Here is a 25068-nt window from a genome sequence, read left to right as displayed (position 1 = left end):
TAATTACATTTATTTGAAAATAACGGTACTTCAACATATAAACTGCTCTGAGCCTTAAACTTCACAAAAAGTTGCCCTACTGTCTTTATGTCCTTCTGGAACTCCGCCAGTTTTTGTAAACACTAAAAAAATGCATACCTAAAATTGTGTTACAACTTAAGTCAATTCTGAATAAATAAGTAAATAAATAAATCAGGACTATTAGAGTTAATTATGACTGTCTACTTCTGGTGCTAAAAGGTCATTGCTGTTTGTTTCAAATTGCATAATATGAGACGCTGTGATGTAAAGACTTAAATTAGCTGTGAACCTTTTATAGGTATCTTCAGCTTTCATCTGAGCCTTTAAAGGCATTGGCAGTTAAAGGAAGGTAGACTAGCATCTAATGTCCTGTCAACAATGCAATCATTAGGGTCAGAGCACAAACTCAGATTAATGAAGGATGGGGAAGAAAATCATACTGGCTTTTGCCTTCAGCAAATTAGAAAAATCACAGAAAACCTAAATCTGGATGGCCAGATGGGGATTTGACCACCATCGTCGCCCTGTATTCAAATCTGGTGCACTAACCACAGTGCTGCCTCACTTGGTTATCACAGGAAGATAACTTATGCAAGTCAGAAACCAGAAAGGGCTCAGTACCAATCCCTGTGGCATTCAAAATCATTATCTCTTGCTCAGAAGCTGTCAGAATATGTGACAGAAGGAAATTCACTTATAGCACTTACAACAACCGCTGAAAACATGCTAAGGATCCGTGACAACCAATTAAAACTAACACCATACAATGGCCTTTACGCTCATAAACATCTCATCAACAAAATGAAATCCTAATGCATGGCTGGAGATCTGTTATGGTCTTTGATGAGTCATAATTCTGTCCCGAGACAGATACCAAATCTGTCTGCATCAAGACAAGAGAAAGATCAAGGTTTAACATATTGAAAACGAGGTATTGGGACTGGAGCACAAGTTTGGGTTGTGAAGGAAAAAGAAAGAAATCATCCACATCCATTTCAAAGAATCTGTCCCAGAATTTGCATCAAACCATAGGAGAACGAAGGCTTCTGGACGGCAGGAAGCGATTTGAACTGTCACCATACTATAAAATGTGAGTCCATTGCCTTAAGTACTGTATCAGCTCACATGCTACATTTAGAGTAACCTCATATTTGTATAGAACACTTTTGAAAATCATGATGGCACAATGACAGTCTGGAAGAATAAAAAAGTGCCACAGTCAGTCGCAGACACAGCAAAATAAGTTGCCCAAACAATTTACATTATAATCAACAAAAAATTCCAAATATTATTTCACAAAATGACACAGAGCTATATTACAAATCAGACTTGATAATAAGCTATATTTTACTTCAACATGGAAATAGAGGTCCAAGATACGAAATGTTTGCAGATATCACGTAAAAGTCAACACCTTGCTTCAGATTCCTTTTTATACATAACATAATAATATGTGGGTGACACTCAATGGAAACCAACACATGCACGCATGTATGCACTGTGCTCAAAAGTAAAACTGGCCCGGAAAATATTTACAATAAGACTGACACAGGATTGACACTTGTTCATAAACAACCACAAAAGATGTTGGAAATGGCATCATTGATGCAGATTTATCAAACTGCAAAGAATGTGTAGCAGCTCTGCCAGAGAGATAGCAGCAATTGTATTTTCAGTGTTTTGCTGCAGCTCTTCAAAGTACTGATGCTGATTTTTCTGATAAATAATAGTTACTAAACATGTCTGGTCCTGTTACTTTCTCAAACATTTTTGTGTAATGCGCAGCTCTCCTGTTCACTAACATGAGTTAATTTTGCTTCAGTCTTAAATGTGTTTCCCCAACTCTATTTTATTTCACCCGCCCTATTCAATACCATACTTCATACCCTCTATTGTTTATAATATATTACTGAATTTACCACAGCAGTAATAACATTCAACTTTCAAATAATATTAATAAATGTTTTGTTTTACCTTCAAACAGGTAGAGTAGTAGTAGAAGTAGCAGTCATTGTTCTTCCTGGCAGCATCCATAATGCGTAACTGAAATATAAGACCAATAATGGTAAAGCAATTCTCTCTGACAAAAAGTTTCAATTTTTAATGCAATATACTGTGTCTTTGCTACATCACTATTGCATCCTGTCAAAAAAAGTGCTTCCAAAGACCAATAGAGCTTGAAACACAAGACAGAAATACCTCCACCTTCTTCGATACCATAACACAGCAAAATTCTTTTACAAGTTGCATTTTTATAGTCTTTAGAGATAAAAGTATGACACACTTGACTGGAGACAATGGTAAATTTAAGACGCAGGAAAAGCACACATAGTTACGTATATGACTCCACCAAAAACTGTCTCAGGGTTAAAATAACATCTGAAAGACCTGATTTTATTAAACAAAGAGAATTTTGTCTTTTTTCTAAATTTTGTAGCTGAAGAAATATTATTAATAAAAACAGCTTAATGACCAAACACGTACAAATGTTACCTATTACTCTTTCCTTTTATGTTGTCAATAGTTATTTACTTGCTCTGTATTTGAATATTTTGCAATACCTTCCCTATACAAACAGTGTTGCCCAGATTATTTGAAACTGTCCTACACACACCTATCAGTTCATCCACTGGAAAAAGAGATAAAAATGCTGACTGAGGAAGTAAAGTTCAGCGTGTTTCAAGTTCTTTATAGGATTAAAATCATTCATTCATACGCTGACAAGAAAAATGTCCAACATCAAGAAATAATTAACGTAGTAGAATATCAATAATTATGAAAAGGGTAGATAGCTGCTCACTGTAGTTGGTGGGTGAAATGTGGGCAGAGGTGTGGATGGGATCTCCAATGGCTCACACAAAGGTATAAAAAGGTACACAAAAAAGTCTGTGGCACAGCCATTGGCAAATGCATGGCACCCTTCTATGCCAATCCAATGGCCAATGGGTCATCTATGGAATGTTCCTAGTGTAGCACAGCCCCAAACCCCTAGGCTGGTTCAGGTTCATTGACAATATCTTCACAATCTGGACTCAGGACCAGAACACACTGTCCTCATTACTTCACAACCTTAACGTCTCTCCCATCCGCTTCACCTGGTCCTCCTCACAACTCCGCATGCCACCTTCCTGGATGTTGACCCCCACTTCTCTGATGGCTCCATTCACACCTCTATCCACATTAAATTCACGAACTACTAACAGTATCTGCATTTCAACAGCTGCCATCCCTTCCACACCAAAAAATCCTTCCCATACAGCCTGGCCAACCGGGGACAAAAAATTTCCTTGCTCCATACACAGATGCTCTCACAAAGGCCTTCACAGTTAGGCACTATCCTTCAGACTAATCTGCAAACAGATTTCCAACACACTCTCAATCCTCCCTCCACTCCGAAAAATCAGCTGCAAAGGATGGTTGAGAGGGGGGGGGGGGGGGGGGGGGGGAAGGGACCAAACTACAAGATCATTGGTCCCTTGTTCCTAATAAAACAATTCCACAAGTGCTGCCGACCACAAGAATAAAAAGGAAAAGCCAGCCGATCTGCAACATATTAAAACCTCCACCCTAAAAGAACTAGGGTGGAGGACACAGAGGGACAAAGGACATGTGCTAAAACTTAGATCAAATGATAAAACCCACCCTCACGAATAAAACGTAAAACTAAATCAGCCAATGAGGCATAGTCAGATAAAATGAGCAGCAACGAGTCCGGTAACTCAAGATTTCGTCGCTGGGCTGTCAAAGTGGGACGGAGCACCAGAATATGGGCCATTGACAACTGGGCACCACAAAGACACTGAGGTGGGTCTTCATGGCGCAAGAGGTAACTGTGGGTCGCCCAAGCGTCATCAATGCGGAGCCGGCACAGGACAACTGATTCCCTGCAAAAGGCCCGCATGGAAGACTTCCACAGATTCACAGTCTCCTTAATGACACGCAGTTTGTTGCGCATGCTATTATGACATTCCGTCTCCCAAAGCCGAAAAACACTGCGGTGGAAGACAGAACGCAGGTCAGGTTCAGAAATGCCCATCTCCAGAAGCGGTTTCCGCGTAGCCTGTTTGTCCAGCTTGTCAGCAAGTTTGTTGCCTGGGATGCCAACGTGTCCTGGGGTCCACACAAACACCACTAAATGACGGGACGGGTCTTAGGCATAGATGGACTCCGGGATGGACGCCACCAAAGGATGGCGAGGGTATCACTGGTAGATAGCTTGTAGGCTGCTCAAGGAGTCGGTACACACAACAAACTATTCCTCGGGGCATGAACGGATGTGCTCAAGAGCACGAGATATAGCCACCAGCTCAGCAGTGAAAATACTACAGCCATCGGGCAAGGAATGCTGTTCAATATTTCCTCCATGGACATATGCGGAGCCGCCGTGAGCATCAGCCATCGAGCTGTCGGTGTAAACAACTTCGTGACCTCAGTACTTGTCAAGAATCGAGAGGAAGTGGCAGTGGAGAGCCTTAGGGTTATCTGAGTCCTTAGGGCCACGTGAAAGGTCCTATGTGTACACCATGGAGTTGTACGTGAATGGATCTCAAGTGTAGGTGGTAAAGGCAAGGACTCCAGTTCAGAAAGAAGGGATCGGACATCAACTGCAATTGGAAGCCCTGACCTGGGCCGCCGATGCAGGAGATGAACCGCCGTGGGTGGGAAAAGGAGACTGATTCGGATGCACAGGAGAACTAAGAATATGTGCTATGCAACTGGCCAGCAGTTGTGCAAGCCTAACCTGGAATGGAGGCACTCTGGCTTCCACAAGGACACTGGTCACCAGACTTGTCCTAAAAGCTCCTGTCGCTAGATGAACCAAACAGTGGTGAACTGGGTCGAGTAAATGCAATGCTTAGGGTGCCGCCGAACCATAAGGCAGGCTTGAACAAGGGCTCTGTAGAGCTGCAGCAGCGTAGAGCAATCTGCACCCCAGTTTTGCTCAGGAACCAGAGGGTATTGAGGTGCTGCCAGCACTTCCGCTTAAGCTGACGAAGGTGAGGTATCCAAATCAATCGGGCATTGAAAACCAGTCCTAAGAATCGATATGTCTCCACTACAGTGAGTGGATCGTCATTAATGTAAAGTTCTGGTTCTGGATGAATGGTACGACGCTGACAGAAGTGCATAACATATGACTTTGCGGCCAAAAACTCGAAACCATGGGCTAGAGCCCATGACTGCACCTTGGGGATGGCTCCCTACAGGTGCCGATCAGCAACACCAGTACTGGTGGAGCAGTATGAAATGCAGAAGTTGTCTGTGTACAGGGAAGGTGAGACAGACGGCCCTACAGCTGCTGCTAGACCATTAACGGCCACTAACAATAGAGACACTCAATACAGAGCCCTGCGGGACCCCGTTCTCCTGGATATGGGGGGACTATGGGAGGCACCAACTTGGACACACAAAGTACGAAGCGACAGGAAATTCAGGATAAAAATCAAGAGTGAGCCTCAGAGACACCATTTGTATTATGTGGTAAGGATATGATGTCACCAGGTCGTGTCATATGCTTTTTGTAAATCAAAAAAGATGGCAACCAAGTGCTGGTATCTGGAAAAGGCTGTTTGGATGGCAGACTCTAGATACACAAGATTATCAGTGGTAGAGCAACCCTGACATGGAGCCAGTGGGCCACATGACTAGGACCCAACCCAACCGCCAACCGATAGCTATCCATATCAAGTGGGATTTTACCTGGTGCTCTCCCATCATTGGGATGAAAAAACTCCATCGCACCAGATCTGGTTGAAGATGACGAGGAGATGTCACTTGTAGTCAGATGAGAGATGTTTAATCATCTGACTGTGGATCCGATTTCGTACAGGAGCTGTGTTGGGGCAATGTGCAAGGGCACTGAGGAGCTCCCACTCCGTAAATGGGGCATTATAGGATTCACTGTAATGTGTAGTAAACGAGAGGAGTTTCCCTTCCAGCCGCCACTTGAGATGGTGGTTGTTGGGATGTTTAAGGGGGACTAAACAGAAAAGGTCATCAGTCCCCCATTCCAAAAACAGGCGAGCAGAAAATCGGCGAAGCAGGTAAAAACCAAAGGGGGGAGGAGACGCCCCCCCAGGCGCTAAAAGAACACAAATGCAGCAACAAACACTACAGACAAGAAGAGTACAGAGGAACCCTAGACAGAAAGGAACAGAAGAAAATAAGATGGCCGGAGACTGGTTGACTGACCACAAGAACAAAAAAAAGGGAAAGAGTCAATCATCTGACGACACACCAAAACAGCAACAAATATGGAGAGACGCGAGGACAAAAGACACAGAAATGGAAAGGTGCAGGACCGCCCTAAATTGAACCATAAAAAGGACTGCCACGGATAAAATTTAAAACATTGTCAGCCATGGAGGCATCATCACATAAAACCAAAGGCAAAGTGCCCGGGAGATTAAAAGACTGCTGGAGGGTGCACAGTCGGGGACACTCCAGCAAAATGTGGGCGACCGTCAGCCGGAACCCACACCGACACAGGGGCGGATCCTCCTGACGCAAAAAATGGCCGTGCGTCAGGTAGGTATGGCCGATGCGGAGCCGACACAGGATTACAGAGTCCCTGCAAGAAGCCCGCAGGGAGGAGCGCCACACATCGGTTGTCTCCTTGACAGCCCGCAGTTTATGCGGGGATGTCATGCCACGCCACTCAGCAGTCCACATCCCAAGCACCTTACGGCGCAACACCAGCTGCTGATCGCGAGCCGTGAGGCCGATTTCCAAAGCTGGGGTGTCGATCGCCCCTTTGGACAGCCTGTCGACACGTTCGTTACCCGGGATGCCAACGTGACCTGGCGTCCAAATAAAGACCACCGAACGACCAGAGCGGGTAATGGCGGAAACAGACTCCTGAATATAGGACACCAGAGGAGAAGAGGTATAGCAGCGGTCGATGGCCTGGAGGCTGCTCAGGGAGTCACTGCAAATGACGATGGACATACCTAAGCAGGAACGCATACGCTCAAGAGCGCGCAATATGGCCACCAGCTCTGCAGTAAAAATACTGCAGCCAGCCGGCAAGGAGCGCTGTTCAACATGGGCAGCGTGAGCAAAAGCGTAGGCAGTGCGACCATCAACCAGGGAACCATCAGTGAAGACAGTCTCACAGCCCGAATATGAGGCGAGGAGCGCAAGAAAACGGCGACAGAGGGCCACAGGCGGAACCAAGTCCTTGGGTCCCTGTGCCAAGTCCAGACGGATGGACGGCTGGGGCAAACACCAGGGAGGCGTAGGTGCACGGACCCGGAAGGGAGGCAGAAGAGGGAATGACCCCAGTTCCGACAGCAGGGACTGGGCGCGGACAGCTATGGAAAGCCCAGACCTAGGTCGCCGTTCGGGCAGATGGAGGACCATGGCAGGGAATAGCAGGCGACGATTGGGATGGCCCGGCGAGCAATGCACGTGGACAGCATAGTCGGCGAGCAGTCGATGGCAGCGAATCCGCAGTGGGGGAACCCCGGCCTCCACCAGTAGACTATCCACGGGGCTTGTACGAAAAGCGCCAGTGGCAACCCAAACCCCACAGTGGTGTATGGGGTCTAACAGCTTCAACACTGAGGGTGATGCAGACCCATAGGCCAGGCTCCCATAATCAAGCCTGGACTGCACAAGGGCTCTGTATAATCGCAACAGCGTGCAGCGAACCGTACCCCAAGAGGTGTGGCTCAGGCAGCAGAGGGTGTTGAGGTGCCGCCAGCACTTTTGCTTCAGCTGAGTAATATGAGGAACCCATGTGAGCCGGGCATCAAAGACGAGTCCTAAGAAGCGGCAAGTGTCCACCACTTCAAGCAGGTGGCCGTCGAGGGAAAGTTCAGGATGAGGGTGGACCGTCCGACGCCTGCAGAAGTGCATAACTCGAGTCTTGGCTGCAGAGACCTGAAAACCATGAGTCAGAGCCCATGATGCTGCCTTGCGAATGGCGACTTGCAGCCTGCGTTCGGCGACTCCTGTAGTCGTGGAGCTAAAGGAGATGCAGAAGTCGTCGGCATACAAAGAAGGAGACACCGACGACGCCACGGCTGCAGCCAGACCATTAATGGCCACTAGAAATAAGGATACGCTCAACACCGAGCCCTGCGGGACCCCATTTTCGCATCTGTGCGTGGATGCAGTCTGGTCCTGGTGCCGTATCAGGGCAGTCGGCGAGGGCAGCGAGGAATTCCCTCTCGCTGAAAGGAGCATTGTATTTTTCAGAACGACGCGTGTGGAATGATAACAGCGTCTGCTCGGCTCGCTCCTTTAGAGAGCGAAAGGCGGGGGGATAAGTGGCAGTCGCAGAGCTCTGAGCAAAGTGCGCAGCAAGGTGTTCAGCAATGGCGGCAGCATCTGTGCAGACAGCGCCGTCCAAGGAGATCCCAGGGACACCCATAGGGGTCTGGTATCCATAAATCTGCTGGATCCGGGACCACACGAGCGAGGGGGAGACACGGGAGCCCAAGGATGAGCCATACCTCTCACAGCACTCCTGCTTACGCCGTGCGATAAGGCGACGGGCCAAGGCACGGAGCCTCTTAAAGGCGATGAGGGTCTCTAGAGACGGGTGCCGCCTATGACGCTGGAGATCCCGCCTACGGTCGCGAATAGCCTCAGCAATCTCCGGCGACCACCAGGGGACAGCCTTCCTCCGAGGGAGTCCAGAAGAGCGGGGGATGGCAGCCTCGGCCGCCGAAATGATTGACGTGGTTAAGACACGGATCATCTCGTCAATGTCACCCTGTGGGAGAGACTCAATGGTTGCAGCGGAAGTAAAAGCCGGCCAGTCAGCCCTGTGGAGAGCCCAGCGGGGCAGGCGCCCAGAAGAATGACACTGGGGCAGTGACAAATAGATGGGAAAATGGTCACTACCACACAGGTCATGATGCACCCTCCAGTGGAGGGATGGGACAAGTCCGGGGCTGCAAAGAGAGAGATCGATGGCCGAGAACGAGCCATGGGCCACACTGAAATGCGTGGGAGCACCGGTGTTCAAGAGGCTAAGGTCGAGCTGCTCCAACACATGCTCCACGGCATGACCGCAGTCATCGGAGACAGTCCCACCCCATAGAGGGTTGTGGGCATTGAAATCGCCCAGAAGCAGCAATGGTGGCGGGAGCTGAGCCAGCAGCGCAGCCAAGACATGTTGGGGGAGCTCCCCAACCGGAGGAATGTAAACAGAGCAAACAGTAATAGCTGGTGAGAGTTCAACCCTGACAGCGACTGCCTCTAAAGGCGTCAGAAGGGGTACTGGCGAGCTACAGACAGAGTGGTGAACAAAGAGGCAAACCCCACCTGATGCTCGTTGACAGGCAGCACAGTTCTTATAGTATCCCTGATAACCACGAAGGGCGGGGGTCCGCATTGCTGGAAACCAAGTTTCCTGCAGAGCAATGCAGAGAACAGGGGAAGCACTCAGAAGCATCCGGAGCTCAGGCAGGTGGCGGAAATAACCGAGGCAATTCCACTGGAGAATGGAAGCAGTAAGGGACTGGGAGGGCGTGAAGGCGACTAAGAGGCAGATGGCGCCTCAAAGCCAACTGCTGCCACAGGAGGAGAGTCAGCTGAGGCCATAGGAAAGGCCCCCGAGGGTTCCGTGAGGGAGAGATCCGCAGCAGAGGTGAGGATCTCCACCTCATCCCCGGAGCCAGGACTATGTACAGCAGGCGGCACTGAAACCGCCAGAACGTCCTTCTTCTTGGACACATTCCGTTTCTTCTTCTCGCGTCTGCCCTTAGGGTGAGAGGGCTGGGAGAGCTTCTCTGAAGAAGCGTCGGTGGCTGACGACGACGCAGAAGCCCTACTACCAGCAGGTGGCGGAACCTTCAGCCACTGGCTGACATCCGGCTGGGTAGGAGAGGAAACGAAGGAAGGGAGAGCCCCGAGGGACCCCTTCCGCGAGAGAGGAACCGGCAGAGGCAACGCCGGTGGAGAAGGACGGGGAGGGATCGAGCCCCCCGGTTTTTGAGCAGATGTCACTCCCGAAGTAAGCGTGGGGAGAGCGACAGAAGAGGGTTTGCCCCCAACGGCTAAGGGGGCAACAGAGGAAGGCGTGGCCCCAGACATGAGGGGGGCAGACAGAGAGGCATGGCCCCGAGGGCCCACTGAAGGCGGCACAGAGGAGGCGACAACCGCCGCTCGCGAGGGCGACAATGACGTGACTGCAGCATAAGATGTTCGAAGGGAAGCAGGATACAACCTTTCAAATTTCAGTTTTGCCTCTCGATAAGTAAGCCGGTCCAGGGTCTTAAATTCCATTATCTTCCGCTCCTTATGAAGAACGGGGCAATCCGGCGAGCATGGAGTGTGGTGCTCCCCACAGTTGACACATACAGGCGGAGGCGCACATGGAGAATCGGGATGAGAGGGGCGTCCGCAATCTCGACATGTGGCGCTGGATGGGCAACGGGAGGACATGTGCCCAAACTTCCAGCACTGGAAGCACCGCATCGGGGGGAGGGACGTAGGGCTTGACGTCACAACGGTAAACCATTATCTTGACCTTCTCGGGCAAGACATCACCCTCGAAGGCCAAGATAAAGGCACTGGTGGCCACCCTGTTAGTCTTGGGTCCTCGATGTACACGACGGACAAAATGCACTCCACGTCGTTCTAAGTCAGCTCTCAGCTCGTCATCGGATTGTAACAATAGGTCACGATGGTAAATAATCCCCTGGACCATATTTAAGCTACTGTGGGGAGTGACGGTAACAGGGACGTCACCCAGCTAATCACACAAGAGCAACGCTAGTGACTGGGCTGGGGAAGACGTCTTGAGGAGGATGGACCCATTCCTCATTTTAGACAACCCTGCCACTTCCCCAAACTTATCCTCCAGGTGTTCCACAAAAAACAGAGGCTTCGTCATAAGAAAGGAGTCACCATCAGTCCTGCTGCAGACAAGGTATTGCGGTACATAAGGCTCCCGCTTGGCACTAGATCTACGTCCCTCCCATGGCGCAGCCAACGAGGGGAACGACTGAGGGTCATATTGCGCAGCATCAAAGTCTACTCTGCCTTGCTTAGAGACGCTGGTGGCCGTGCGACCACCAGCTTGGTGTGATTTATTGCGCTTCATTGCGCCACATCCGCCCAGATGCCACCTACTCCGAACGAGGGCTCTCCCCAAGGGCGCCACCCAGCCAAAGCAACAGGCACCTGGCCGATATCCCATTGCCCGGAGTCCCCGTGCCCCAGACAAGATGGGCACATACTCCTTGGCATGCATGGGGAGGAAACAGCTCTGGCATCTGCAGTGCGATCCCTGCGTGGTCAGGGAGCTACCACCAAGAGGGTACATGACGACCCCACCACAACGGACTGGCTACCGTGCTGGATTTTAGGTGTTGAAAGGGTCCACAGTTGTCGTGGGCGCTAAGAAGGGGATTGCGCACAAGACGAGAAGGAGGTAACCCAGAAGACGTTGGGTGTAAATCCCGCCACACGACAACAAGGAACATGCAAGATGGTGGTGCATGATGGACCAATAGAAAAAACACCACGTAAGGCGTCCTTCCCCAAATGGCACGCACTAACAACGGAAATTTGGAAAAAAAAAAAAAGGAGGTCAAACCAAGAGGGGACCATCACAGAAGGCCGAAACGTTTGAGACTCCTTTTAGTCGCCTCTTACGACAGGCAGGAATACCGCGAGCCTATTCTTACCCCCGAACCCGCAGGGGGAGCAACTTGAGAGTGCGAAAAGCTGGGGGGTAGTTCTCTGACACAGATGCTCGAGCAAAGTGCTCGGCAATCGCGTTTGCGGCGGTAGATAACACGCAATTTATGTAGACACCGGGAACACCTGTTGGGGTTGGTACCTGACAACACGTTTGATCTTTGCCCAGACCTGGTAAGGTGACGTATGGCACCCAATGGTCGAGACATATCTCTCCCAACAATCCTGCTTCCATCATTTGATAAGTTGGCAAACACAAGCACGGAGCTGTTTAAAGCCCATGAGGTACTCCAGGGAACGGTACCGCTTATGTCGCTGTAGAGCTCGCCAACGCTCCTTAGTTGCTTCAGCGACTTCCGGCGACCACCAATGGACTGTCTTTCACCGGAGGCACCCCAAAGAGCGAGGGATCGTGTTTTCTGTCACAGAAACGATTGTTGTAGTTACCTGCTCAACCATCACATCGATGTTCCCATGTGGAGGAGATTCAACGGAGACAGCAGAGGTGAAAGTTTCCCGGTCCGCCTTGTTTAAAGCCCATCTGGGCAGGCGTCCATGGACTCGATGCCAGGGCAGTGACAGGAAGATGAGGAAGTGGTCACTACCACACAGGTCCTCGTGTGCTCTCCAGTGTATAGATGGGAGAAGTCCTGGGGTGCAAACTGATAAATCAATGGCCGAGTAACTACCTCGAGTCACAATGAAATGTGTGGCAGCCCCAGTATTTAAGAGGCAAAGGTCGACCTGAGACACTAAAGTTTTGACATCTCTGCCTCGGCCAGTAAGCACAGTGCCACCACACAAGGCGTTATGGGCATTAAAATCTCCAAAAAGCAGGAAAGGTTTAGGGAGTTGATCGATCAGTGCAGCTAATACATTCAGGGATACTACACCATCTGGAGGAAGATATGTGTTGGAGACAGTTACTTCCTGCGCCAACCTTATTCTGACAGTCACAGCTTCAAGAGGGGTTTGAAGGGGCACATGTTCACTACAGACTGAGTTTAGGAAATAAACGCAAACTCCACCTGACACTCAATTATAGTCGCTATGGTTCCTGTAATATCCCTTATAGCCGCGGAGGGCAGGGGTCCATATTGCTGGGAACCAGGTTTCCTGGAGGGCAATGCAGATAGCAGGTGTAAAGCTTAACAGTTGCTGTAGCTTAGCCAGGCAGTGGAAAAAACCACCGCAATTCCACTGGATGATGACTTCACCGTTAGAATGAGAAGGCATGGAACATTCAATGAGGCAGTTTACACCTCAGGGTCACCTGCTGCCACCGACTTTTTGCCTGAGCAGTTTATATCCATTTTGTCTGAGGGTCCGCCAAGATCTATGTCCTCAGTGGACGCCAGAATCCCCACCTCATTCACAGACACAGAGCTTGGAGGTAGTGGTGGTGTGGGTGCCACCACAATTCCCTTGGTCTTGAGGACCTCCTTTTTGGATTTCTCTCATTGTTCCGTGGCTTTCCCTGGCTGGGAAGACATCACTGATTCAGTCTCCGGGACTGAGGATGAGCGTGACACCCTGCGACCAGCTGCTTTTGGACTCTTCAGCCACTGGCAGGTATCATCTTTCCCACTAGCAGACACCTGGGAAGCGAGTGACCCAAGGGACCCTTTCGTAGCACGAGCAGCTGAAGAAGTTGTACGCTTCTCCGGCTTAGAAGTTGGGACGGACGTCCCTGATGGTTGGGAGGGTGTTGCTGCTGAAGTAGTTGGTGCAAGAGCAACAGGGAGAGAAGTGGCCCCCCACAATCAAGGGGGCAGGTGTAGTCTTCCAGTTCTGAAAGGTAACTGGGGTTAGCAGAGCCAGTAGTGTCAGAACTGTTGTAGCGGCGGCGTAAGACAATGTCATATGCACAGGATGCAGGCATTCAAATTTTCTCTTAGCCTCAGTGTAGGTCAGTCAGTCCAGGGTCTTGTACTCCATGATTTTCCTTTCTTTCTGGAGAATCCTGCAACCAGGCAAGCAAGACGAATGGCGCTCTCCACAGTTGACACAGATGGGAGGCAGGGCATATTGAGAATTGGGACATTCTTTATTCTACATAAGAAATGTAGACATTTTGGAGGCATGATTAATCTTTTAGTGTTGCCATAAACAACTATGTCCACACAATACCAACCACAGTATAATTTATGCTAGCAATTATGTAATCTCATTATTATAATGAACTGCATCTTTTTCAGAGAACTACACTGACAAAATCTTCTCGTGGTATCAGCAGAGTCATGGTACTATGTTGTCGCAGTGTTTTGACAAGCTTCCTACTTGTTATCTTCAGGAAAAGTGTTGGTTGTAGGTCTCATTCATTCCCTTATAGCCGCTGGAACACAGTCTCCTCTACCGAGAGCCCAACGGGTGGACTAAGCGCATGTCCCTGGAGGAGATGTCGTGGGGTTCAGGCATCAGATCCTGGTGCTGCTGCCTGTCTATTTTACCTGCTGGCTCTGCTACTTTCACATCAGAGCATTCTTGACATATTTTCGCTCATGTCACTCATCATGCAGAGTCTTTCAAGAGTAGTCTTGAAAGAACTGTGATAGAAGCCCAAACAATAGGGGACTGACATACTAGAACATGCATTGATACTATGAAATGGTGCACTGGTAATGGCTAGGCACTAGCCGAAATCTGGATTTGCCGAATAAAGCCTGCAAGAAAAAGACGACTGATTGCTGTGCTCTATCATTTGTAAATTAGAACATACTCCACACAACCAGCATACTCTAACCTTAGGGAGAGCTTACTGTTAAGTACTTTTCATAGCACATATGTCAATGATGTGTATGAAGTTGGTAGGTTCTCACTTTCAAAGAAAGAAAAAGCAGGAAAAGTTCCCAAAATCACAACTTAATGTACCATTTGAACACCCAAGTTGCTGCTTAGATTTGTGCGCAAGAATGGACACCACAGTTACAATGACACACTGTATTTACCGTCAATTTATAGTTTTAGAAGAGTTTTATGGTAGTACTACTCACGCATTAATTATTATGGTGTGCAAATGACATATAATTTTGTGTAAATAACTAGACAACATTATGTAATGTATATGGTCCTCAAATGAATAAAGAAACCAACTAAAATGAAGTCACCAAACTTGTCAAATCAAATAAGAGTGAGGCAAGAAGTGACTTATCCCTAGCGTGCTATGTTTAAAAATATTTCCATTTATTAATACCAATTGTACAAGTAGACCAGCCTTCGCATTAAAGATTTAACAGGGAAATTGATTACTAATAACAAGAACTTTGAGTTACAACAAAAATATTTCAAAACTCTTCTAAACTGCAAGGAAACAACACAGAGATTATTTTTTCAGACAGTCTCAAATAGAAAATACACCTTCAGAACCACAATCACTGTATCAAACTGAACAATACACTGGCTGGCAGGAAAACAACAGAGTGCCAGTTAAAGATAGGATACTATCTGAGATCTGAAAACTGGAACGGGGGCAGCTGAAACCATTTATGAGGTTATTAAAGATTGGTAAGAGGAAGGAAAAATTCCAGAAGATTGCAAACAAGCCATAATCCATCCGCAACACAAGAAAGGAAGCGGGACAAATACCACCAATTACCAAGGCATATCTCTTCTTCCAGTCACCTACAAAATTATATCCAAAGATCTACTGCATAACGTAGAACACCAAGCAGAACACACAACTGGTGAGTACCAAGTAGCATTCAGAAAAAAGTAGATCAAACCCAGGCATATTTTTATTTAAAAAAACAACCTATGATTCTGTACCCAGACAGACAGTATTCCTAGCACTGGAACAAGCAGGTATCGACAAAAACACGATTAGTCCAACAGAAACAACTTCAAAAGTTAAATTCCTAGAAGTGTGTGAACCCTTCAGAATTCACACAGTAGATGCACAGGGTGACGGACTCTCAGCGATTCTTTTCCATCTGGTCACAGGCAAAGTTATGGGAGAGTGGGATACAGAACTACAAGAGAAAGACATCAAAGGAATCCATCTGGGACAAGGACAGGAAGATTTGAGATGAAATGTAAAATTTTTTTTGATGATATTGCAATAATCTGAAGGACAAAACAGATTAAAAGATAACGATAGAAACACTTCACAAAACTGCCGCTAAAACCAGATTACAAATACCGTATGAGAAAACAATACATTGAACAGAAATGGAACAGAGAAAAATAATTAGAAAGACAACATGGTAACATCAAATGATTTAATAAGTTTATGTATTTGGGAGAATGGATACAATAAAATGGATTAGAAAACACCACAAATAAAAAAAAGATCAAAGAAAATGGAATTAGCACACAAACTCCCCCAAAACCTATATAATAAAAAGATCAGTATTGTTCTAGGTAAAAATTAAACACTACACAATAGTAATTACACAGAAACACTACACGTATCTGAATGTCTAATACTGAGTAAATATGATAAACAAACAGAACTGGGAAAGAAAGAAAGGAAAATTCGCAGAAAAATTTTAGGACTACAAAAGAATAGCATGGAGAGCTGCATCAAACCAGTCTCAGGACTGAAGATCACAACAACAACAACAACAACAAAAGAATAATGATGGTAACTGGCTCAACAGGAGAAATGAAGATTCATACAGAAACATAGAAACAATCATAGACACAACAGGGAAGAGGAGATTAACGATTTAAGGTCATATTTATAGACTGAATGACAATGGTGCAAAGGAGTATATTTAATTTTATTTGCAATTTTATTTTAAGAGAATAACATGGGATGGCTGGAAAAGACAAGAAGGGATTTGAGAAAACTTAATATCACAGAAGACTCCATACAGGTCAGCGAACATCTCAGGTTAATGATCAATACTGCTAAATTTCTTGTCCAACAATAACCCTAGGAGGGTAATGTAAAGCCAAGGCAGGCCACCAGCCAATACATGAAGTAGTTCTGGGAACATTAGACGAGAAAGATTGTGAAACAATCATACGTTCTAAGCATTCTTGAACTGGCCAGTTCTGTAAAAAACTAAGAAGGCACACACAATGATTGAGCATTCGCAGTAGTAGTCCTGAAATGTACATAACCTGGTTAGCTATGCATCCCCCCCCCCCCCCCCCCCGCTTTTAAGTAATTGGGTACTGAAAACAGTATCCGCATATTATTTCTGAGAATGATTTAGTTATGGCAGCAAGTAGCTGTACCAGACGTGAGCTTCATGCCATGAAAGGCCCATTGCACTTAGACTCTATAGGACCACAAAAGTCGTTAGGCTGCCAAATGGTCAACATTGGGCACAGGTGCGTCATAGACAGGTATCACCGCAGTGAACCTAACGTCTCCCAGTTGAAAACCCTTGTCCCGGTTGACAAGATCACCATGTGGTCTTATTTCCATTGCCTCTTTGATGATTGAATCCCAGAAGCCGATGGTGTTACACACCACCTTTGTTTAGAAACAAACATGTGGCCTTCAGTAGACTTGATGATTTGGTTGAGGTGAAAGCTCCTGAACAGTACTGAGAGATTCATAGCTGTGTCAAAGACCTACTTTGCTGTGGGAACCTGGCACATACAGCACTAGTTGAGAGTGTGGCATGCAGTACATCAGCCATATCCAGCATTACATCTTGTAGCACTGTTTGAACACTTACGAGCGTTCACCTCAGCCATACTGACAAATCTACTGTGGCAAAGCAAAGCATCAAGGAAGGCCATATATTTATTTTTGAACAGACAAAGATACTGTGCAATGCCGATAGGAACTGGAATTTGGTCATTAAACAGTCAATGGATATAAGAGTAAATAATGATTTTGGCAAGAGTAAATAATGATTTTGGCAACTGGGATAGTTGTTTCCAAATGAACTCTGCACGAGACATGACAGCAAAAATACATCAGGAATACTCCGATATGAAAGCAGTGGAGTCAGTGGGCAGAACAGACAAGCAGCACCAGGACTTTATCTCCTCCCCCCCCTTACACTGCTAATGATATCTCTTCTTGAGGCACACAACTGGCCCACCTATTGGGCCCCTCACACAGAGGATTCTGCGATCCAGTGACTCCCCCACCCATACCCTGTTATCCCTCTCCTTTCCCCGCCCCACTCCAGATTGCTGCTCAATGTGACAGTTGCATTCCTGTGAGCATGAGATGTGCTTGCTTGCCTGAATGAGTACGTTTCCCTTTCTGAAGGAAGCATTGGCAAAAGCTAAACATGTAACAGTATTTTCATTGTGCCTGTCTGCAACTCAACGCAATGTATCACCTTTACAGTGAGTAGTAATCTATCATTTTCCTAATACTGTTGGAAGTAATGTTCGACATGTATCAAAATAAAAATGGACCTGAAGTCTGATTTTCAAAATTTTGTGAATTAGATCCAAAGTGGTGGGTAGCCTTAACTCGAATGGCCTTTGTGCAATGAACGTAATTGTTTCTGATGTCTTTAAATGCGCTATATTCTGTATGCTAACAATTATAAAATCAGAGGTGTCAATTTTAAGATAAGTAGTCATACATACATTTTGTATTAAAGGCTGGTAACATAGTAAATGAAGCTTACTATTATAGGAAAGTTCAAAATCTGCAAATTTCTTTACATGGAGACATAATGTACTGACAAACGATCATGTTTCCAATGCTTTGTACTATTTCTTGGCAACTTCAATTTAGTAGCATGTGGACTAATATTTATATGGCAGGATTTTTTTTTTTTTAATCAGTGCAGGATAGCCAACTAGTGATGTATTTGCTGTATAAGCTATTATACGTATACAGTGTCTAGACTGTACACATAATGATGTGTTGTACATTAAAAGTACATAGCTGTACATAAGGTAATTTGGGAACAACACCACCAACACCACACAATCACCGTAAACCTTTCTGTATCCAAGTTGGATCAAGCCATGAATTGTAGAAATATTGTTTGTTCCTAGTATATGTGTGTGTGTGTGTGTGTGTGTGTGTGTGTGTGTGTGTGTGTGTGTGTGTGTGGCCTAAACATAGGTTATGCACGTAACAGTCACAGAGTACAATCAAGCAGATCTAGACAAGATCTTACAGTAGTACAAAGATTGGCACCTCGCAGCAATATTTATAAGTAACAATTTGTGGCTTGTGAAATGAAATGATCACACACATTCAGTTGTAGATAGAACAGGTAGCAGTCTTAAGTTCACTGGTACAATTGTAGTCTACTGGGAGACTTTCAGAGACACCAAAGACCAACAGGGGATACTGAATGTACACAAAGAAGGCCAACACAAATTATCACAATTTGGCTTGAACCATGGAAGGGCATCACATAAATGCTGAAAAACTTGAACAGGTAGATTATTCTGCAAAAGCTTACTTACAAAGTTTATAGAACCATAATTAAATGAGGAACCTAAGAGTATACTACAGACATCTATTCATCACTACCCTATGGACCATGAAGACGAGATCAGATTAATTATAGTTGCACAGCGTCATGAAAAAATCCATTCTTCCAGCACTTCATATCCAAAGTGAATAAGAAGAATTCCTAATACAGGGTCCAAAGCAATTAAGATAAGGATTTAACTTTCTATCAACGATGAGGTCCACGAAGACTGGGCACAAATTGGAATTGTAAAAGCAAATTTGTCATGTCATTTTCAAAAGAACCATTCCAGCACTTGCTTTAAGAGATTTATAGAAACCACAGAAAACATAAATCCAGATGCCCAGGTTGAGGTTTGAGCTGCTGTACTCTCAAATGTAAGTCCAGAGTCTCAGCACTGCATCATTTTGCTCAGTACAATGTACAATGAGAAATGCCTTCTGCCGTCCACTTCATTGTAGTTTGTAGGGGATGCATTTAGATGTAGTAAACAGCTATATGGCACATAAACAAATGGAGAAGAATTAATGGCAGAGGGCTTCAAGACGGACCAAGTCTTTCGGACCTTGTTATAGATCAAGACAGAGCTGTGGACAGGGGATGCACCATGTACATTAGTGAGCCCAGAGAGAGGGGAAAGCTGGAGTTCAGGAGGAAAAAAAGGGGGCTGGATGCAAGTGGTGATCATAACTACAGGCCTGGTCCACCATTGTGAGAGATGATGACGTTAGTTCGCGTGCTCCAAGGAGCAGTGGATTTGTAACGCATAAGCGATCAATTGTTGTTGTCGTAGAACCTGCAACAATAGAACCCCTGCCTCTGTTAGGAGGCTGACCATGGGGCTAGTCTGAGAGGCATCAGTTGTCAGTCGTACCCCATAACGGTATAGCGGGTCCAGCATCTGCAATGTCAAAGATGATGTCAAGTCGTATCTGAGACTCCTGTAATCTACACAGGGCAGCACCAGTGGTTTGTAGAGCTGTATACAAGTAGAGCAGTCTGTGACTCAGCACATAGCAGTTACAGTAAGTCTTGCCATAGTTCATAAAGTTATCAGTAATGAACTTCAGCACAACAAAACAAGTGCAAGGTGGGTCCTGAAAGAGTTAACACAACACAAGGAAATAAGTCTCAAAGTGTGTTCTTTGCTGCTTTGGTCTCCCGTCAAAAGACTTGTTTGATGCAGTTCTCCATGCTAGTCTTCCTGTGCAAGCCTCTTCACCTCTGAATAACTACAGCAATCTCCATCTTTTAAGCCTGCTTCCTGCACTCATCTCTTAGTCTCCCTCTACAATTTTTATCCCCAAAACTTCCCTCCAACACTAACTTGATGATTCCTTAATGACTCAGAACATATCCAATCAACCAATCCCTTCTTTTTGTCAAGTTGTGAAGGAAATTTCTTTTCTCCCCATTTCTATTCAGTACCACCTCATTAGTTACATTATCTACTCATCTAATTTTCAGCATTCTTCTGTAGCGCCACACTTCAGGAGCTTCTGATCTTTTCTTATCTGAATTGTATCACCCACTTTTCACTTCCATACACTCCACTACTCTCCAAACAAATACTTTCACAAAAGACTGATAACACTTAAATCTATATTCAATGTTAACAAATTTCTCTTCCTCAAATTTTTTTTATCCCAATTGCCAGTCTACATATTATATACACTCTACTTTGGCCACCAACAGTTATTCCTGCTAAAAAAGCAAAAATTATCTTGTACTTTTAGCATCTTATTTCCAAATCCAGTTCCCTAACCATTGCCTCATTCAACTATATTCCATTAATTCTGCCCGATATGTCAGAACCCTCAAACAGCTTTAAGCACGCCCTCAGTGAGTTCATCTAACACAAGCTATGCTTTTGCTGATGTTTGTCTTATATCCTCCTTTCTAGACACTGTCCATTCCATTCAACTGCTCTTCCAAGTTCTTTGCTGCCTCCAACAGAACTACATCATCGGCAAGCCTCAAAGCTCTTATTTCTTCTCCGTGAACTTTAATTCCTTCTCCAAATATTTCATTGGTTTCCTTTGCGGCTTACTCAGCATACAGATTGACTAACATTGGGGATAGGCTACAATCTAGTTTCAGCCCTTCTCAACCAGTGCTTTCCTTTCAAGCTCCTCTAATCTTCTACCTACCACCTGGTTTCTGTAAAAGTAGTAAACAGTCTTTTACTATTGCTACCTTCAGAATTTCAACAAGTGTATTCCAGTAAACATTTCCAAAAGCTTTCTCTAGGCCTACAAATACTATGAATGTAGGTTTATCTTTCCTTAACCTACGAGGGTCAGTCAAAGTACAGTAATGCTCCCTTTCTCCATAAATAACGTCTGTTAAGTGAAAAATTTGAATTTGGCACTATTCTGCAAAGCAGCTTCTCCAGCCCACTGCAATGGTATCTTTCTGCATCAACAGATGCCAGTACTTCATTCACTTACAAAGTGGCAAACATCAATGTTTTTATTAGGCAGTATTCTGTGACAGAATTCTTGAATGCAGATGGTGAAATGCCCATCCACAGTCATGAAAGGATGAAAAAAGTATTCGGTGCTGCAACAGTGGATATCAGCACTGTCAGATGGTGAGTTCATCGCTACAATGAAGCTGAAGGGAGAACACTGTTGGCTGACAAAATTCACAGCAGCAGGCCAGTGATTGCAACAACTCCACCATTCAGCAAGTCAAGGGCATCATTCGTGGTGAACGCAGAGTGACTGCAGATGATTAGCTCTGCATTATCTCCCTCGGCAGTGAACACGTATGATGTCGAATAACCAAAAACTGTGATACTAAATGTTCATGCAACTTGGTTAACAAGAATGTTAACTGACCAGAATAAAGGGACATGAAAAATTCTTCTGGCACTTCCATTTGGAAGGAGAGGAGCTCCTGGAAGAAAGTGTGACTAGAGACAAAACATGGGTTTGTTTTTTTTTAACCAAAGAGGCAGTCAAAGAAACGGCATCATGGAAACTCACAGAAGAAGAAAAACTTCAAAACTGCACAAATGACATGGAAAGTTATGGCTACAGCATTCTGAGATGCAGATAGTGTGATTATGGTTGATTTTTTGGAGCAGGGATGAACAATAAATTCTGCCCGATATGTCAGAACCCTCAAACAGCTTTAAGCACATCCTCAGGGAGTTCCTCCAACACAAGCTATGGCAGATCATCTTATGCATGACAATCCAAGACCACACACCAGGCATCACACAACTGAAGAGGTTGTGAAAGCTGGATGGGAAGACTATTCTCATCCCCATACAGCCCTGAACTGGCACAATCAGACTTCCATCTGTTCGGGCCACTAAAAGAAGCTCATAATGGGATTTACCTTGAAGATGAGGAGGCTGTGAAAACTTCTGTGTGTCAATAGCTTGAAAAGTCATAAATTAGTCATCAATGTTGTGATTTACAGCCTACACAGTTGCACTTGGAAAAAAAAAAGGCGTTAGTTTAGGACTGACCTTCATCTCTCTTAAGAGAACTCATACAGTAAGTATTGCGTCATGCGTTCCTTCATTCCTCTGTAATCTAAACTGATCATCACCGAGGTTGGCTTCTACAAGTTTTACATTCTTCTCTAAAAAATTCATGTCAGTATTTTGCAAACTGATAGTTCAGTAATATTCACACCAGTCAGCAACTGCTTTCTTTGGAATTATTATACATTGAAGTCCGAGGGTAATTTGTTTATCACATACATCTTGCACACCATGCGGAATAGTTTTGTAAAGGCTGGTTCTCCCAAGGATATCAAGGATATCAGTAGTTCTGATGAAATGTCATCTACTCCAGGGGCCTTGCTTTGACTTGGTTCTTTCAGTGCTGTATAAAACTTTTCTCATAGTGTATTGTATCACCCATCCATCTTCATCGACATCCTCTTCCCTTTCTATATTATTGCCTTCAAGCTCATTACCATTGTATAGTTCCTCTATATAAATCAACCGTCGTCCCCCCCCCCCCCCGCCAACACACACACACACACACACACACACACACACACACACACACACCCCTTCCAATTTTCCCCTCTTTGCTTAGTACAGGTTTTCCATCTGAGCTAATATTCATACACCTGCTTCCCTTCTCACCAAATGTTTCTAAGTTTCCTAAAGGGGGTATCTATCTTTGCCTTAGTGGTATATGCTTCTATATCCTTACATTTTTTCTCTAACTGTTCTTTCTTAGCCATTTTGTACTTCCTGTCACTCTCAGTTTTTACATGTCTGTATTCCTTTTCACCATCTTCATTTGTTGCATTTTTGCATCTTTTCTTTGGATCAGTTAAATTCATTATCTCCTGTAATATACAAGGATCTCTATTAGGCCTTGTCTTTATAGCTATTTGATCCTCTCCTGCCTTCACTATTTGATCTCTCAAAGCCACCCATTTGTCTTCTACTGTATTCCTTTCCTTTGCTGTAGTTAATTCTTGCCTAATGCTCACTCTGAAACTCTCGACAACATATGGTTCTTTCAACTTATCCAGGTCCCATCTCCTCAACTTCCTACCTTTTCGCCATTCCCTCAGTTTTAATCTACAGTTCATAACCAATAGAGTATGGTCCTAGCATAGAGCTGCCACTGGAAATGTCTTACAGTTTAAAATATGGTTCCAAAATCTGTCTTACTATTATGTAATCCATCTGAAAGCTTCCAGTGTCTCCAGGTCTCTTCCGTGTATACAACACTCTTTCACAATTCTCCATCAAGTGTTAGTTATGATTAAAATGCACTCTGTGCAAAATTCTAGAAGGTGAGTCCCTGTTTCATTCCTTTCCCCCAGTCCATATTCACTTATTATTTTTCCTTCTCTTCCTTTTCCTACTATCAAATCCCATTCCCCATCAAAATTCATCTGCAGATCCGGTTTCATTTCTCCTGATGTTGACTATTTTACCTTCCAAATATTTTACTCTAGAGAATGTCATTTATATTTTAACTATACAGTAGAGCTTCAAGTCCTTGGTAAAAAATAACAGCTCTAGTTCCCCTTGCTTTAATCTCTTCAAAGTACCAGTACAGCAAGGCCGTGTTGGGTAATGTTACAGGCCAGGTGAGCCAATCATGCACACTGTTGCCCCTGCGACTACTGAAAAGGCTGCTGCCCCTCTTCAGGAACCACACATTTGTCTGGCCTGTCAACAGATACCCCACCGTTGTGGTTGTACCTATGGTACAGCTAACTGTATCATTGATGCACACAAGCCACCATGGCGTGCATTGTTGAAAAGTGTACAGACTTGAAAGAGCACTATGAAATGGAAGGTGATCCTTTTGTGAACAAGCTTTTAACATACTGGAGCTTGGGCTCAGTCTAAAGCAAAGCATGGAATGGAACCTATCCAAAAGAAATTCAGAACTCAAGAACCAGAGGGAAAAGTCATGTTGACTGTCTTTAGGGGTGCTCGAGGTGTCATCTTTTCTGATTATTTGGAAAATCAGTGTACAATAAACAGTATCTGCTACTCAGACATGCTGATCAACAAGGTAAAGTGTGCAACAGGAGAAAAATGTTGTTTTTCTCAAAGAAAATGCCTGATATTGCTGCACAACAATGCTTGTCCTCACGAGGCCCATCAGACTCAAGAAACCATTGAAAAAATGGGTTGGAAAATACTACCTCTCTCCCCTTACGGTACAGATTTGGCACCCTCTGATTTTCATCTGTTTGGTCCACTCAGGCAGGCATTATGTGGGAAAAAGTTCTGTGACAATGTGGTGATTAAAGGATTGTGGGGAAGTTGCTAAAATAAACACGTCAAAGACTTGTTTGTATCAGGTTTAAAAAAAAAAAAAAAAAAAAAAAAAAACTGGTTCATTGGTCAAATGTATTAATATTGGTGAGAGTATGTTGAAAAGTATTGCAAGTATAATTTTTTAAAAACCTAGTTTTCTTTTCTACATCGACTTATCTAATTACTGGATGTCCCTTGTATATACTGGGTGTTCAAGTTCAATAAAAATGGGTCTGGAAATGCATACTTTCCAAGATAAACATGTGTTTAAAGGAAGGG

The 25068-nt window shown here is 45.0% G+C and overlaps 1 protein-coding gene across 2 annotated transcripts in view; it reads right to left on the bottom strand.

Annotated features, from left to right (window-relative positions):
• Nucleotides 1–25068, bottom strand: part of LOC124804852 (zinc finger CCCH domain-containing protein 11A-like) — a 69031-nt gene that overhangs the window by 36859 nt on the left and 7104 nt on the right. For both annotated transcript variants that reach the window (XM_047265204.1, XM_047265205.1), the window contains one exon: nt 1996–2064. In XM_047265204.1, the coding sequence (XP_047121160.1) occupies nt 1996–2064 (69 nt within the window). The remainder of the gene's footprint in view (nt 1–1995; nt 2065–25068) is intronic.

This window comes from Schistocerca piceifrons, chromosome 7 (assembly GCF_021461385.2).
Source record: "Schistocerca piceifrons isolate TAMUIC-IGC-003096 chromosome 7, iqSchPice1.1, whole genome shotgun sequence".
NCBI lineage: Eukaryota > Metazoa > Arthropoda > Insecta > Orthoptera > Acrididae > Schistocerca > Schistocerca piceifrons.
Note: the sequence above shows the minus strand (reverse complement) of the source record. Positions and strands in the feature narration are given on the sequence as shown.